The sequence below is a fragment of the Antechinus flavipes genome, chromosome 1 (genome assembly GCF_016432865.1).
Source record: "Antechinus flavipes isolate AdamAnt ecotype Samford, QLD, Australia chromosome 1, AdamAnt_v2, whole genome shotgun sequence".
Classification (NCBI taxonomy): Eukaryota; Metazoa; Chordata; class Mammalia; order Dasyuromorphia; family Dasyuridae; genus Antechinus; species Antechinus flavipes.
Genome location: NC_067398.1, coordinates 472,178,550 through 472,196,619, shown reverse-complemented (window position 1 = coordinate 472,196,619; position 18,070 = coordinate 472,178,550). Strand labels below are relative to the sequence as shown.

The 18,070-nt window shown below is 31.3% G+C and overlaps 1 protein-coding gene across 4 annotated transcripts in view; it reads right to left on the bottom strand.

Annotated features, from left to right (window-relative positions):
• The window catches only part of ALKAL1 (ALK and LTK ligand 1), a 56,054-nt gene that overhangs the window by 24,876 nt on the left and 13,108 nt on the right, over positions 1-18,070 (bottom strand). For 2 of the 4 annotated variants that reach the window (XM_051970205.1, XM_051970207.1), the window contains exons 3-5: positions 12,710-12,763; positions 10,194-10,274; positions 6,772-6,848 (exon numbers count right to left, since the gene is read on the bottom strand). In XM_051970205.1, coding sequence (XP_051826165.1) covers positions 6,784-6,848; positions 10,194-10,274; positions 12,710-12,763 — 200 coding nt within the window. In that variant the 3' untranslated portion in view covers positions 6,772-6,783. Of the gene's footprint in view, positions 1-1,052; positions 2,374-6,771; positions 6,849-10,193; positions 10,275-12,709; positions 12,764-18,070 lie in introns of those variants that run through there. The other 2 variants (XM_051970206.1, XM_051970208.1) reach the window with 2 other exon arrangements.

The following is an 18,070-nucleotide window of genomic DNA, read 5'->3' as shown; positions in this document are numbered from 1 at the left end:
CTATATTATCTTAATTAATCTTTTTGAAAAAGATCCCTAATAATTGATTACAAACTCACAGAATCTCTAAATTGGAATGTATCTTCATAGCCATCTTATCTAACACATACAAGAACCCCAATTTTACAAATTATCTGACATTGATATAGCTTTTACCATGAAGACTTCTATCCAGGGTATTATTGACTAAATTTTTGAAAGCTCTAATGAAAAACAAATTAGTCATCAAATCTAAATTTTTTTTCTTTATAGTTTTTACTCTTTGCTTCCAGTTATGCTTTCTGGGACCAAGTATAGCATATTTAATACCTCTTCTCTAAGACTCTCAAATATGTATCCAGTCCCCTAAATTATCTTTCATGTTCTATCCCTACCTCCTACCTCACAAAGTTTTTATTTCTCCAGTTCTTTCAACAACTCTTCACATAAAATGAACATAAGACTCTTAAGACAGTGACTATACTGGTTGTATTCTCTGAACATGTTCCATTTTATCAATGGCTTTCCTCAAAAAGATAATCTAGAACAGAACACAGTACTCCAGATGTTATCTGAACAGAGCAGACTATAGCAGAATTATCTGTTTAAAAAAATTTCTTTAAGTGATCTCTATATTAATGCAATCCTAATTCACATAAACTTTCTTGGCTATAATATCATACTATTGACATATATTAAACTTATAATTCTTCACACTCTACAGATCTTTGTTAGAAAGACTACTATTTTAGTCATGCTTTTCCCATCTTCTTCTATTTGTGTAGCTGATTTTTGAACCCAAGGACAAGAATTTACATTTGTCCCAATTAAAGATTTTTAAAGAACATTATTAACAGAACAATAATGTAGAATTTGAAGAAGCAAATAGCTTCTATAGCAAGTAGTATGGAATACTGAACTTTGATTCTAAAAGTCCTAAGTTCAAATTCTAACTTTGATATTTGCTAACTTTAATAAAATAAAATAGCTTTAAGTAAAAGCTAATTCTATTTTCCATGCAATCTATCAAACATTCTATCAAATAATTTAAAAAGTAAAACCAAGAACCACCATTTAAATGCATACTATTTTTTATTCTTTTTATTATTTATTTCAACAAAATTTCCAGTCTGTATCACATACATCATTTGCAATTTTTATCTGTATGCCAGTACAAACACAACTGGTGATTATCTAAAATAGCTTTATAAGTATTCCTGAAAACAAAATGCATTTCTGAATTTTTTAATGCAAATACGTAAACATATACTAGACATATTTGACTAACTGTTAATGGAGGCGAGGACTGAAATGAAAAACAAGAGATAATTCAAAAGCATGTCTATGTCTTTATAACACCAACATGAACTGTGGAAAAGTGAAAATATAGCCAATTGGGTAATTTTTTTGGTTATAGACTATTTATTCATTCAATTTCCTATTTGTGTTTGTGTGTGTGTGTGTGTGTGTGTGTGTTTTCTGATACTGATTAAACCAGACTTTGGGAAGAGGACATAATCTAGTTTTTGTTGTATACATGAGGATGTACAAACACACCGTCAGATATACACATGTATAGTCATACACACTGTACAAATTTTCCATCTTCATGAAACTTCCTTTCCCTGCTACAAAAATAGAAACAAAATTATCTCATGTTTTTAACTTTAAAGAAACAGTATGAGGGCTAGGAACATAGCAAATAAATGCTGGTGCAACATCCACAGAAATATAAATGTTTGTATATACATGAATACATTATTCACATGCAAGTATCTTCTCAGAATTTGCTAATATAAATTAGTAATATAAATATAATTTCATTTAAAGACAAACATTCTAAATTATTGAGTAATAACATATATATAAAATTAGTGCAAATAAGAAACATAAGAGCCTGAGAAAAATATTTAAATACATTGAAATAAAGCAACAAATTATAAAAATGAATTCTTACATGATCAAAGTACTGATCAAGTATAATATTGTAAATACTGTTATATAATCCATTCAAATAATTTGCATAAGTACTAACACTTACAAAGTTAAATTGTAGATTGAAACAAATATGGAATAAATAAGAAATAAGAAAATAAAATATACTTAGTAAAAAAAGAAAGAACGAAAGAAAACACACATGATGGTCTCCATTAGGAAAACTCAATTTAGAAAGTTGAGCTTATGGTCTATTTTTAATGGACAGCAATGTATTGCATATGCAAATATAAATAAGATAAAAATTTTCACTGTATAAGTCAAATAAATTTATTCCAGGGAATTCTCCTTCTTTGATAATTCTATTCAACCATGGAACAAAGCCTTTTATTTTCATTATATTACATAAAATTCCAAGGCACTTTTTCTTCAAATTAGGGTTTTCTTTTCTGAGTTAATCTATAGGAAGAAAGAAAGCAAAAATCCCATTTTAAACTGACTTTTCAGTATTAAAAATAATCTATAACATTTTAATTTTTAGATAGATTATCTTTTCACGTACATTTCAGAAAAATCTCTAATTTGAATGGATGTCCATCAAATTGGAGAATGGCTGAGTAAATTATGGTATATGAATGTTATGGAATATTACTATTCCATAAGAAATGGCCAGTGGGATGAATACAGAGAGAGTTGGAGAGACTTACATGAATTGATACTAAGTGAAATGAGCAGAACCAGGAGATCATTATACACTTCAACAACAATACTATGTGAAGATCAGTTCTGATGAAAGTAGCTATCTTCAACAAAGAGAGGATCCAAATCAGTTCCAATTGATCAGTGATAAACAGAACTAGCCATACCCAGCAAAAAAACACTAGAAAATGAGTGCAGACCACAACATAGCATTTGCATTCTTTCTGCTGTTGTTTGCTTACATTTTTGTTTTTCTTCCCAGGTTATTTTTACCTTCTTTCTAAATTAGATTTTTCTTGTGCAACAAGATAACTGTATAAATATGTATACATATATTGTATTTAACATATACTTTAGTATGTTTAACATGTATGGGACTGCCTGCCATCTAGGGAAAAGGGGTGGAGGGAAGGAGGGGGAACGTTGGAACAGAAGTGTTTTCAAGGGTCAATGTTGAAAAATTAACCATGCATATGTTTTACCAATAAAAAGCTATAATAATAACAAAAAAAGAGAAAAGGCTCTAATATCTTAAATTGAAAGTACTTGTAAATTCATCATTGGCTAAAGAGGTAGAAGAGGAAGTATCATTTTTTAACCTGAATTTTTTTAAAGACTAATATATGTTATATATTAGCCACTATAAAAGTCACATTAAAAAAAATAATGAATCATATTTTCATGATATATGACATCCAGCTAAAGGAAAAAATTAGAATTCATCACTTGAAAATTTACAAAAAATGTGAAACAAAAACACTAATGGACATTTATACATCTAATTTGTATTTTTTGTAGCTTTTTATTTTCAAATTATATGCAAAGGTAGTTTTCAACATTTATCCTGAAAAACCTTGCATTCCAAATTTTTCTCCCTCCATTTCCCCACACTCTTCCCTAGATAGTGAGTCTAATATAGGTCAAACATGTGCAATTCTTCTAAACACATTTCCACATCTGTCATGCTGCATAAGAAAAATCATATCAAAAAGGAAAAGAAAAAAAAAAGCCAAGCAAATAACAAGAAAAAAGATGAAAAAAATTATATTGTGATTCACATCCAGTCCTGACAGTCCTCTTTCTAGATACAGATGACTCTCTCTATCACAAGTCTCTAATTTATATTTTTAAATAAGTAATCAGAAAATAGAAGAAAAGATAAATTCCTTTGGCAAAAAAGAGAAAAAGTCCAGTATTTTAAAACTAAATATTTCTCACCTCTATCTTTCAAATATCTAGCTTGGATAGAATAGCTTCAAATAATATTTTAAATATTAGTAGAGTATCTGAATTTTGTAATCTCTTCCAGTTATTTCCATTAAATCAATATTATTAAATTAAATTAAAATGTAATCAACAATGGAGCTAATTAAATGCTTTCACTGTTACTTAATTTGGAGGAGCTTATCAAATTCATCACATAATTTGTCCACCTTTTCAATTGTCATCATTGTCTTTTTGTTCATTCTTAATCATGAACCATTACAAGACAAGGTGACCAAGTAAAAGTGTACATGAAGACCAATGTGTACAATGAAAATACATTACTAGAAGACCCAGGATAATAGAGTACCTCATATTTTGTGTGAGGAATAATTTGAGTCCTCTTTTATTCTATTTATAGGCTTGTTCACATATAACTAAATTTCATGATGGACCTGATGCAAAAAGTATCCCTTTTGCAAATGGACAAGGCTTCTTTAGAACTAATATGAAACTTAACAAATTGTAGGGAAAAAATTGGTCTAAGGCTAGTTAGGCAAGAATTTTATTTTAAAAGCACACTTTTGTTGAAGTCAAAACAATAAAATTAACTTTTTCTTTGCATTCTAACTTATCAGTCAGGCTTTTCACTTGGCTAGATTCTAATTTTTCAGGAAGGGACAACTTTCAAATTGACCACTTATGACATGTCATAGAATATTCACAATATAAATGTCTATTAAATTTTTGAATTATATTTATTGGGATGATCTGTGGGGAGAGGGTAAAAAGACAATATTTTAATGTAGTTTTCCAGGCATATAAAAAAAGTGGAATTTTAATTCATCAATTAAATTATTTTTTCATATACATTTTTCCAAGTTTTCAAAGAAACCCTTCATTTTAAGAAGGTGTTATGCTGTAATATTTTTGGAACTTATAACATTTCTGCTGAAACATTTTAGGGAAGTTTTTGAAAATGTCAGTCAAATGCCAATATACTTGTGTACTTGTGGAAGCTATGCAATATAAAGGCAGATTTAGTTAGCTTAAACATTTCAGAAATTGGGACTATAAGATTTAGAGTCAGTCTACTTTACTATACTGTACATTATATTTAAATTTTATGATATTAATAACATAAAGAAATAAAATTAATTTGGATTGAGTTTTAAAATGTTGATTTGAATATCACCATAATGATTTTCTTGACTGTACTTTTTCATGTAACTGAAATTCAGGGCAGGAAAGTTTTGCTGCTTACTTAGGACTATAAATTCAAAAAATCTTTGGCAAATGGAATATTTCAATATGGGGAGGATCATTTTTTCTTGGGTGTATATATTCTGTTTTGTGATAGAACAGATTTAGGTTTGTATCAATTTTCAGTAGTTAATTCAAAGTTCTACCCAATGCAAATTACTAAAAAAAAAATGTACTGTTGGATCTTTTAAAATACTTATGCTCCCCTTGGAAAAATTAAGCCTGCCAGGTTACAAACAGGTAAGCAAAATCTGATTCATTATTTTGTTCATGTTCAAGTGATATGCTGATAGGCTGACATTAAAGGGTCTTCATTCATTTTAATTTTTTCTATAATTATTTCCTTCCTTTATTATAATTACCCATAGTACATGAAGCAAACAATTCTTCTGAATTGTGTTTTAACTTTACAACCTATTTTAATGATTTACAAGACTGAGTACTATTAAACATCTGTTTTATAATGCCTTTTTGGAGATGACTACAGAACTGGCTCACATACATTTAATTTCACAAATATAAGCAAACTCTCTTATATGTAATGAATACTGAGTCCAGTTCATTCTCTATTTTCAATACCTACACTGGTAGACTACTTCAATGGACTACTCATTTAAATCTATATCTCAGTCTAAAAGATAGATATCCTTTATCTATTTGGGTTTTTTCCTCCATGTGTGATGGTTATGCTGATCTGTTTCATTTTGTTAGATTTCATTGAATGAAGCACTATAATGATCTGGGACTTAATGCAATCAATAATACTGCATCTCAAACCAGGAGAATGCAGAAGACCTCACTACTCATATTAAATGAGACAATATTTTTTATTTACAAGTTATATGCATGGATAATTTTTCAGCTTTGACAGTTGCAAAACCTTTTGTTCCAATTTTTCCCCTCCTTCCCCCCACCCCCTCTGCCAGATGGCAGATAGACCAATACATGTTAAATATGATAAAGTATATGTTAAATACAATATATGTATACATGATGAGACAATATTTTTAAAACATATTGCGTGATGAGAAAGAACTAAATAAATCTGAACTAGTATTATATTAGGGAATCCTTCTTTAATTTGAATTGTGCCAATCCGTTTGTGCCCTACTTGATATATAAATTATAAAGTTATTTTTGTTATCTCCATCTATAAACAATAACTTGTTTTCTAAATATGAACATTTAATTCTTTTCCCACTGGTCTGTTAGTTGCTATGATACTAGAGGTATTGAAGAGTGTCAATCAATAAGAATTTACTTATTCTGTGCCAAGACTGACTAATTTGTTGGAAATGTACAGAGAATATACAGAGAAGGCTGGCATATATGCATACACTCATACACATCATACAAATGTACAGTTGAAAATATTATTTGATGTTAAAAAGTAAAATATATCAAAGGCTTGTATATTCTTCAGGAATCTTCAGGAAGCCTTAGTTTATTACTATCAATATTAACAGATAACAATAATAATATATAAGACTATATACATTAGAGATAAGTTTTCCATCACTAGAAAATGATAATTTGTCTTAGCTCTTAGTTCTCCCTGATAACAAACAATAGAATGAAAACACAAGAAAATTATGTTGGATTAATTAGCTTCATGCTACTATATTAGTCAATACTGATAATAAAGCCAGCAAATTCAGCAAAAGGATGTCACAAAAATAGGTACATACTTACATGTCAAATTTTCTAAGGCTGTGTACACAGCGGGCTCACTGCTAACCTTGTTAGCAGTCTTGCACATCTTTTGTAATCTATAAAAAATAATAAATAGGAAATGGTTCATTTGAGATATTTTTCAATTAGGAAACCCAGTAGTAGTTGTGTGCTTAAAGTTATCATTTATCCATTGCACAGAATGATTATATCATCATGTGTAATTAAATAAAATCAATATTTGAAGCCACAGGGTTTGGTTTTTTTTATTTCTTTTGTGCCCTCCAAATGCAATGAATGTTTGTGTTATATATAATAATCAAGATCTCACTTAATTAAGTAACTTTGCTTTGGTTTCAAGATGATTTTATTCACCTCTACATCTATTAAGATTTATAAAGCTGACTTAGTTTTGTTAACAGTTTTTCCTTAAGATATTTTATTTTCTTAAACACAAGATTAAAATTTCAGAAAAGAAAACTCTGAGACTTATAAATCCATCCTATTATATTAGATAATACTAAATTTGATAATTTCATGGTCATCTACTCCAGCTACCACTTCATACAGAAATTCTCTCAATAGTATCTCAAACAGTAGTAATTTAACCTCTGCTTGAACCACTGAAGAATAAGAAAATTCATTACTTCACAAGGCAGTCCTTCCCATTTATGGACAGCTTTAATTGTTTTCCTAACATTGAGCCAAAATATGCTTTGCTATAGCTCTTACTCATTTGTCCTACTTCATCCCTATGGAGCTATACAGATTAAATTTAGTTTTATCTTTCATATGACATTCATCAAGATATTTGAACATTGCTAACATTCTAAATCTTCTCTAGGTTCAATATTTTTGTTTCCTTCAACTATTCTTCACAGAATTTCCTCAGAATCTTCCTTTAGATATATTCCAGTTTTTCAATGCCCCTCTTAACGAAATGAATGTAATAATCTATATCTAATCTGATTGGAACTAAATTAATCCTCTGTTCTAGGCACCATATTTGTATTAACATTATATGAGATGTCATGGACTTTTTGACTGCCTCGTCACACTGTATTGAACTATTGTTGATAATAATAAATGTTGAAATATTATTTTACCATTTTAAAAATAGATTTTATTGAGGCAGCTAGGTGGCACAGTGGATGGAGCACCAGCCCTGAAGTCAGGAGGACCTCAGTTCAAATCTGGCCTCAGACACTTAACACATCCTAGCTGTGTGACCCTGCACAAGTCACTTAACCCCAATTTCCTCAGGGAGGAAAAAGATTTTATTTATATAGTTTGTTTTAATATTATTTATACATCTCTGTACCTCCCTCCCAGAGAACCATCCTACAGTTCTTTCTTGCTGGAAATTAGTAAACTAAAATCCATAAGCATTTTTCATAGAAAGTACTGATGAATCAGTTCTTGCTTCCAGGAATGGAGGGAACCAAAAAAATCATCTAACTCTGCTCCATACCTTTCATTAGACATTCAATGAATCCTCTATTTTGTAGAAGACTCAACAGAACTCTTGTGTATAGTACAAAGTGTATAGTACAAAGAAAAATATGACAAATTCCTTAAGCAATCGATGAGAACTTTGATGTTAATCATATCAGATCAAAAATAAATTGAATATTATGAAAAGATTGTGGGTGAGACATTGAGAAGAAACAAACACACAAGTGTCACAAATCAAACCATTTCCTACTCACAGGCATGCAAGCATGTAGAACCCAATTCTTAGTCCTATTAGCAAGTATGAGAAATGGTGCAGTCTTATGGTGAGATGAGTAACTCAAATGAGAGTATAGAATTCTGTGTCTCCTCATATGTCTGACTGTTGTTGCCAGAAAGATTCACAGAACCAAGTGGGAGACCTTAGGAGAAGGCATTCATTCAGTGCCCTGGACTGTGAACCCGTTTATTGATCACTGGTACACCATTGTGATTAGGAAAGTACTATCTTTGCACATTTGGACTAAAGTTTGCTGAACTGATTATTATCAGGAAAGCTTCTATTCCTTATCTAAATGAAATTGACTAAGCCGTACGTTATTGGGTACATAGTCATTTTCTGATACATAGGCTGGTCAATTAATGTTCAAATATTTGTCAGCTATGATCTAGTAATAGGTCAATCCTCACAGATATATGCAGTCATTATTTTTTGTGCATTGATTTTATTTTTATAAGAACACATGCCTATAGGATACTGTTATGTGTAGGAAGATGAAGGAGATTTGTATTTGTATTTGAAATTATGTCATTTATTATCATATTCAAAAATATAATTATTTTCAGAACTTAAGTTTCCAGAGGAACATATTCAATAATTTTTTTAAAAAAGATTTCATTATCCAATGTGCCAAAATGTTTGTGGCAGCCCTGTTTGTAGTGGCTAGAAGCTGGAAAATGAATGGATGCCCATCAATTGGAGAATGGTTGAGTAAATTGTGGTATATGAATGTTATGGAATATTATTGTTTTGTAAGGAATGACCAGCAGGATGAATACAGAGAGGACTGGCGAGACTTACATGAACTGATGCTAAGTGAAATGAGCAGAACCAGGAGATCATTATATATCTCAACAATGATACTGTTTGAGGATATATTCTGATGGAAGTGGATCTCTTTGATAAAGAGAGCTAATTCAGTTTCAATTGATCAAGGATGGAGAGAAGCAGCTACACCCAAAGAAAGAACACTGGGAAATGAATATAAACTGCTTGCATTTTTGTTTTTCTTCCTGGGTTATTTATACCTTCTGAATCCAATTCTCCCTGTGCAACAAGAAAACTGTTTGGTTCTGCACACATATATTGTATCTAGGATATACTGTAACCTATTTAACATGTAAAGGACTACTTGCCATCTGGGGGAAGGGGTGGAGAGAGGGAGGGGGAAAATCAGAACAGAAGTGAGGGCAAGGGATAATGCTGTAAAAAAATTACGCTGACATGGCTTCTGTCAATAAAAAGTTATTTAAAAAAAAAAAGAGGAAAAAAAAAAAGATGTCATTATCCAGAAGAATTTACAACCTCTGCATATATGGTTTTATATTAGGAGATAAAGATCTTTTTATTTTTCAATTATTATGTTATAAGGAATTTCTAACTTATAATTTAGATAACCATTTATCACATGGATAAAAAATATTTTCCTTCCAGATATTTTTGAAAGATGATAAAAGATTTAGAAACTGATAATAATCCACTGGGGCCTTAAGAGAATCTGACTTTTTAAAGTTTGGGTTTGTTCCCATTTAGGAATTGCTACCACACAATAGAATATAACATTCAAATCTTATCAGTTGTATAAATGATATCACACAGTGACTATTGTCTATTGACTTCCAAGTGTCAAAAGCATGTGATTAAATATCATATGCATTTATTAATGGAGAAAGATTACATTTAAAGAAAAAGTATTTGCAGTCTTACTTACAAGCTGGTATAGTGCAATCCCTAGTATTATGATACAGTCGATGGAAGTGTTTGCTACATTCAGCGGAAAAGGTGACTGGTCCTATGTAACAGTAAAAGAATGTTTATTATAAACAGAGAGCTAATATCCAAAATACTTTGCTATCACTTTATTGACAAGCATAATATAGCTGCTTAGTTCACAATCTTGTCTTCCCTTAAAATAGCTTGATCATTTTCCCATGTCCTTATTCCTCCAAGATAGGAAGGAGCAAATCAGTCTCATCGTAAACTATTTTTTAAAAAAATCCAACTTTGCTTTCCATTATGCATAGTTCACATAATGGAACCACTATTTATTTTCAGGAGAGACTCTTTAGCATACTGGAGAGGGGGGAGGGTACAAGCATTAGACTAGTCAGAAAAAATCTGACAATAGTGAAATCTAAACATAACTGCACATATTGAGTCTTTATTATCCTTCTGTTTGTTTCCTTAGGAATTTCTGTTTATAGAAGAGAATTATATTGTCTAAAGTTAGAATTCATATTCTGTTAGGCTTTCGCATTAAAAAATAATTAGGCAGTAAGAAACCTTACAGTGTTTCTAGGTGATCAGAAAGGATGAAAGTTTTTCAGATTGTCTATGAATCCAAAACTATTTTCATTATAATAATAAATTGTTTGATTTTCTAATATAACAAATATTGATAGGCATAGCCCCCTAAACAAAAGTTCTTTGAGAAATCCTCAACAATTTTTAAGAGTGATGATGGATCCTGAGACCAAAAGGTTTGAGGATCACTACCAAGTGATTTTCAAACACCCTACTTTCAAAAAGACTACATCTAAACCTATTATCAAATGGCAATCTATCTTTTGTTTTTAAAAAAAGAACTCAAAAAGAAATAACACATTTAAATCTGCAACTGAACTTAGTGCACTGACAAAGCATCACAGTGTTTAATATTGTCAGAGAAATCTTAATCTAATGTATATCACTCTTGGTGCTAACCCAAACCATTTGTTCTCTAAGTACAAGTGTGATGCCAATTATACCCTCATTTAAGGTTTAAAAACCGGAGTTTGGTATAGTGCTAAGCTTCTTAAACTATGAGGTCATATAATTAAATGTGAAGTTCACAAAAAAAAAAAATTGGCAGCAGTAAAAAGGTATCAAATATTTTGCCAAGCCCTTTTTGTAGTGGCTAGAAACTGTAAATTGAATGGATGGCTGAGTAAACTGTGGTATATGAATGTTATGGAATATTATATTCTGTAAGAAATGACCAGCAGGGTGAATACAGAGAGACGTGGAGAGACTTACATGAACTGATGCTAAGTGAAATGAGCAGAACTAAGAGATCATTATACACTTCAACAACAATATTATATGAGGATCAATTCTGATGGAAGTGGCTATTTTTGGCAATGAGAGGATCCAAATCAATTCCAGTTGATCAAGGACGCACAGAACCAGCTACATCCAGCAAAAGGACACTGGGAAATGAGTACAGACCACAACATAGCATTTGCACTCTTTCTGTTGTTGTTTGCTTGCATTTTTGTTTTTCTTCCCAGATTATTTTTACCTTCTTTCTAAATCTGATTTTTCTTATGCAACAAGATACCTGTATAAATGTGCATACATATATTATATTTAACATATACTTTAATATGTTTAATATGTATGGTACTGCCTGCCATCTAGGGGTGGGGGTGGAGGGAAGGAGGGGAAAAGTTGGAACAGAAGTTTTTTTAAAGGGTCAATGTTGAAAAATTACCCATGTAGATGTTTTGTCAATAAAAAGCTATAATAAAAAACATATATTTTGCCAAGATTTAATCATTATGCAAAAAAAGATAAATACATCCTCATTAGTATGCAAATTTGCTTTCATTTTTAATAAATGATAAAATTATATATATACCAAAGAATTGTTTTAAAATAAATTTCTTGGGGCAGCTAGATGGCTCAGTGGTGGCTGACTAGACAGCCCTAAAGTCAGGAGGACCTGAGTTCAACTCTCAGGCACCTTAACAAGTAACAACACTTATGCAAGTCACTTAACCCCATTTACCTTGTATAAAATAAATTTCTTTATAACTTATTACTAACAAATGTTTGATTTGTGCCCAGGGGCATGTTCTTTTTTCTTGGGTGAAAAGGGGTCACAAGTAGAAAACTTTAAGAATTCCTGATATAGTAAATAGAATTTAGGTTTTGGAATCAGCAAGAATTGCATTCAATTCCCACCTTGGTCACTACTATTTGTGTGACTTTCTTCTCTGAGTCTCAGGTTTTTTGCTTTAAAATAAGAGATCCAGATTCAACAACTGCTAAAATTTCTTTTGGCTCCACATTTTTGATCCTCTGAGGTCTGATATGAAAAAAAAAAAGAGCTTTACCATTATTTTTCCCAATTGATAGGTGATATATGATGTATGATATATGACAGTTGAATATCTTAATCTATAATGCTATTTTGCTTTCCTATTTATGACATATTGCAATTTTATTAAGAAACAAAATTTTTACCTGTAAAATGCTTTATGAACTTCTCTTTTAAATTCAAATCTCTTGGAAATATTTCTACAAAGAAAATATGTTATTTTAATTGTTTTAAAATATTTTAAATACTGAAATAAACACAATTATACCATTAATTTTATGCAAAATACTTCTATTCACTAAACAAATATACCAATGGAAATTTACTCCTACAATTAAGATTTTTATAGTTGGATATAAATCTAAATGTACATAACCTTATTGAAACTGTTACTGTTGTTATCTTAGCTTTGTGCCCAGAAACTCTGAATATGTTTACTCTCTAAATATGAAAATCTTAATAACAGAGCTGTAATACAGAATTTAAGTCATCCTTTGAGTTTTAATTTGAGAATGGTAATTTGCACAAAAACTCCCCAGCATGTGGGGGTTAGACAGCTGACTATGTTTGTATTCTGCCTCTGACATATAGTAGATCTGAGTGATCCTGGATGAGTAATAATACATCAGTACCTCATAAGTGACTTTCTAAAACTGTAAATTACACATGACCAGCATCAGTGGAAGGAGACTTAGTTGCCCTTGTTGCTTAAAATTCATGAAATCACAGGTCTGGAGAAAAAGAATATCATTTTACCGGACTGAAAATCAGAAAGTTAGAGTTCTATTTCTGGATCCGCACAGATGTACCATAATATTTCTGTTCATCTCAGAGGCAAACATATAAAAACTAAGCTCCTTGGATACACACACTATATATACACACAGACACATAAAAATTCAAATTATTCCCATTATGGTTATTCCTAGAATAGAAAAATCTGAGTTCAAGCCTTGCCTCTGACCCATATTGGCAGGATGCTGCTGAGGAAGTGATTCAATTTCTGAGTATTTTATTCAGCTCCCAAAGGTCTAAATAGCAGAGGTGATGATCTGCATTGATAGAGAGTTTCCTCACCTGAGAATTTCTTGTGCCAATGAAAACATAGGTCTGATCTCTATTCCTATTTCCTAGTACAGTACCACTGAAAGAAATTATTATTAATAAGCAATTATAGGGGAGATCCAGGCTTTTTCTTTGTCCTATTTCTTTGTTCAAAATCAGTCAATGAAGGATATTACTGACCTCTGCCAAAAATTTATCTTACCTAGACCATTTTACCAGATTTGAGTGGAGACAAATTCTTTCCACAGCTAGGCAATTTAAAATCAATGACAAAATCAGAATTACATCCCCCAGCCCATCTTTAGAGTGGGTCTATCTCTCATTGTAATGTTCATTCTCTCACTAATTGTTAATCAATCATTGTCAATTGCCACCCTCGGAACACCCAATCTTCCCAGGGCACATAAACTATGAATCCACCACCATGAGTCATCTTTGATCCAAATAGAGATGACTAACTGTCCACTAATTTTATTAATAAAATGCTACCATTATTAATAAAATAATTACCCAGAAATTATACCTCTCAAATTTTTTAAACATCACACCATGCAGGTCTTTGTTGAGATCAGTTGGATGTGTACTATAGTTAATGGGAAACCAATACTTTCTTTCCTTCCTTAAGTGCAAATCAGTGTCATTCTGATAAACCCTGATTAAACTGCTATGCATGCAGTCAAGTGACAGACATGATGAATGAAAGGCTGGATTTAGAATCAGGTACAGCTGAGTTTGCGTTCTACTCCAAACACAATATCCATAGTATCTGTATGACTCTCAGCAAGTCACTTATCCTTTCTCTTCCTCAGTTTCCTCATATGGAAAATGGAGATTGAATAGCATCTACATCACAGAGTTGTTATGATAATCCATCTGCTATAATTCTTAAGGAGCTTTTCAAACTTTAAAATGCTTTATAAATTCTAGTTTTAATTAGCCACTTCTGCCACCAATACCCAAGGCTTTAGGAGAATATTTTCTTTTTCAGATTCAGAATAATCAGACTACTGTGTACTTTTCCCCTTTTGCTCCTGATAGGCTTATTCCAAAAATAATCAATAGAATGATGATGAAGATAGCTTATATTTATATAACACTCTAAAATATTAAAAGGATATTCCTTACAATACTGTGTGGAAAATGGTGCAAATACTATTCCCATTTGACAGATAAGAAAATGGAGATTCTTAGAAATTAAGAAACTTTCTCAGTTTCCCATTTATAGCATATCAAAAATACCTTTTCAAATAAAACTCTATCTTGATTTAAAATCTAGAATTCTTTAACTATATATCACTTGCCATAATTATTATAGAATTACTTCTAGTTTCATAAAAAGAGATACACATAATATACGTGTAATAAGGAGAAGGATATTTATTATCCATATTCCACAGGTTATTCTGGGCCACCATTCATTGTGGCATTATGACTGAAAAGGTCAATGCTATCTAGACTTATTCATGTACAAAAAAAGGAAGTTCAATCACTCAAAAGTTATGCATGTGAATGATACTGTCTTTTGAAATAAGGGAGAATGTAGACATTTATCCTATGTAGATTACATTCCAACTAGTCATCACCCCTTCATAAACCAAGTACAGACTCAACTAAAAGGAAAAATATCAGACTTTAACTCTATTCTATTAATAGTCCAACTAGCAACCAGGAACTTCAAAATATACGTAAGCAAGAATTAGATTGTCAGAATGATTAGATGTCAGAAAGGAAAAAAACTTCTTTATGTGGATCTGCTAGTGCTCTCCCATACAGTCATGACTTTATTCACTAATGTCAACCATTCCTTCATGATTCAGAAAGCACTCACAAGAATACAGTATGTTACCATAGATAGCAAATTGGTCTCTGTGGTGTCAATATTCTGTGTGATATTTGGCTAGGTAACTAGAGTTATCCTTTCTGGGAAGTGAGCCAGTTGAATGCAGTAGAAGATTTTGTAAATACTTTTACTGGATAAAAGTAATTTGAAAATGTTGTTTATTCTATAAAAATAAATATAAATATGTCCTTGCAATAATTTAATTATCTTTTCCTATAACATGATTTTAAAAACTACCTGTGCTCCCTTTGACTCAAATATTCCAAGCTCATTCTATCCCCCCAAGAAGGGGAGAATAAGTGTGTGTGTGTGTGTGTGTGTGTGTGTGTGTGTGTGAGAGAGAGAGAGAGACAGAGAGAGACAGAGACAGAGACAGACAGAGACAGACAGAGATAAAGACACAGAGACAGAGACAGAAAGAGAGACAGAGACAAAAAGAGAGACAGAGAAATCCAATGTGCAACAATTACTTATGTTACAAATTTATTTTTATGTTACAAATTTATGTTACAAAATTATTTATGTTACAAAAATGGTAACACTTTTTGTAATAGAAAAAATTGGGAACAGAGTTAAAGACCATCCCTGGCAAAGGACTAAATCATAAATTTAACAGAGTATCATTTATCCCATAAGATACAATAACTACTAAGAAGCATCCAAAAACTTAGATGAACTTAAGCAAAGTGAAATAAGCATTAAAAAAAGAAAAAAAGTACACAAAAGAACTACAACAAAGCAAATTCTGAAATGTACAAAAACAGTAGAATATGAAAGTTATACAATTATAATGATCAAACTTAATTCTGAAAGAGAGATGAGACTGCAATTCCATTGCCTCTTTATAGAATAGGTAGCTATTAGTTAGAACACGGGCTATAATGTCAGATGTTGTTAACTACTGAATTTTTTTCTTCTTTCTATATTCTTTATCTAAAAGAAATAAACAAAGGACAAGGAAGGAGATAAGGACAGACTGGGAGATGAGATGATGCCAAAAAAAATAACAATAAAATGTTTTAAAGCTTATAGGCTCAATATTTTCCAAGAAAGCAAACCCATAAATTTTAATAAATTATGTAATCTTTATTTTATTTAGCAGTTTTATTATGATTAATTTATAGAGAGCTTAGATATAGGTTTTAAGTATCATGATAACAAATAAATTTCCTGTCAATTATTAAGTAAGGAGTGTTAGATCATAAAACACAAATTTACTATTTGATAAATAAAGCAATATCTAAAGCATGACTTTTGTGGGGAGGGAGGAAGGGAGAGAAGAAGGAAAGGAAGGATGGAAGAAGGAAGGAATAAAAGAGAGAGGGAAGTGAATGAGAAAAAGGGAAGGAAGCAAAGGAGGAAGGAAGGAAGACTTTATTAAGCACTTACTATGTGCCAGACACTGGACTAAGTACTGAGATACAAATAAAAATAAAGAAGATCCTTACTCTCTCAATCTAAAATGGAAAGACAAAGCATAAATGGAAACTGGAAAGTGAAGGAATGAAGATGAAGGAAAATACTGTTGTGGGAGCAGAACATAGTAGAAAGGAGGAGGAGGCAAAAGAGTAAGTCAAGTTGCTGATGAAGTGAGAAGTATAACTGAGTCTTCTATTCAAATGTATCCTTACATTTTTTTGCAGGATCCTATCCTACATTCACTTCTGGGGTGAAAACTTTGAAATTAACTCTCCTCATCCCACAAGCTTCACTTACAACTAAATTTACCTATTTCATAGAACCCCTTCATGAATGTCAACTTTCTAAAGTATTCCAAACTCTCTACCATTAAGTATTGAAACCAACAATTCTGAAAACAAATGATTATTTATTTACTTTATATCATAGAGGTAGAGTTGGGGGGACCTTGGAGGTCATCCAGCCTAAGCTCTTGATTTTGAAGATGAGGAAACTGAGGTGTGTGGAGATTAAGTTGCTTGCCCAAGGTCATCCAGGTAGTAAACATATGAGGGTAGGAGCTGAATCCAGATTCTTTGAGTCCAGCCAGCATCACTGTTCTTTCCCTGAATTACAATATCTTCTTGTTGATAACCTATTATTAGGTATTATTATACCTATATATAAGAATATATAATTCTTATCCATTGCTTCCATTCCTACTCCAAGTCCTTAACTTGATAAGGGATGACCTTGACAATGGAGCATATATGAGCTCTGACAAAACCTAAAAGTTTCAAATTTTACATACAAATCTAGCAATACAATCCAGACTAATAAAGTTGAGAGTGACTAGCCACTATAATTTATTAAAAGTTGTATAAAAATGTGCAGAATTTTATGCTGCATAGGTAGAGGTTAGGAGTGGATTACAGATAATAACCTCACCAGTAAAATTATGAATACTTAAAGTTTTGAAGTAAATACATTCAATTCTGCTAAAAATCTATTAATATTGCTATTTCATTCATTGTTAAACATACTTTAAGGTCCACAGAACTGGATATTTGAATTTCACAAACTAAACTATAAAAATGAGAGGTATGTCCACAGCTCCAAAAAGCCAATTTACAAGTTTCAAAGCATGAAATAATCAATCATGTTTAATAACTGTTCACCTTGACAACTGTGATAATTTTTCCCC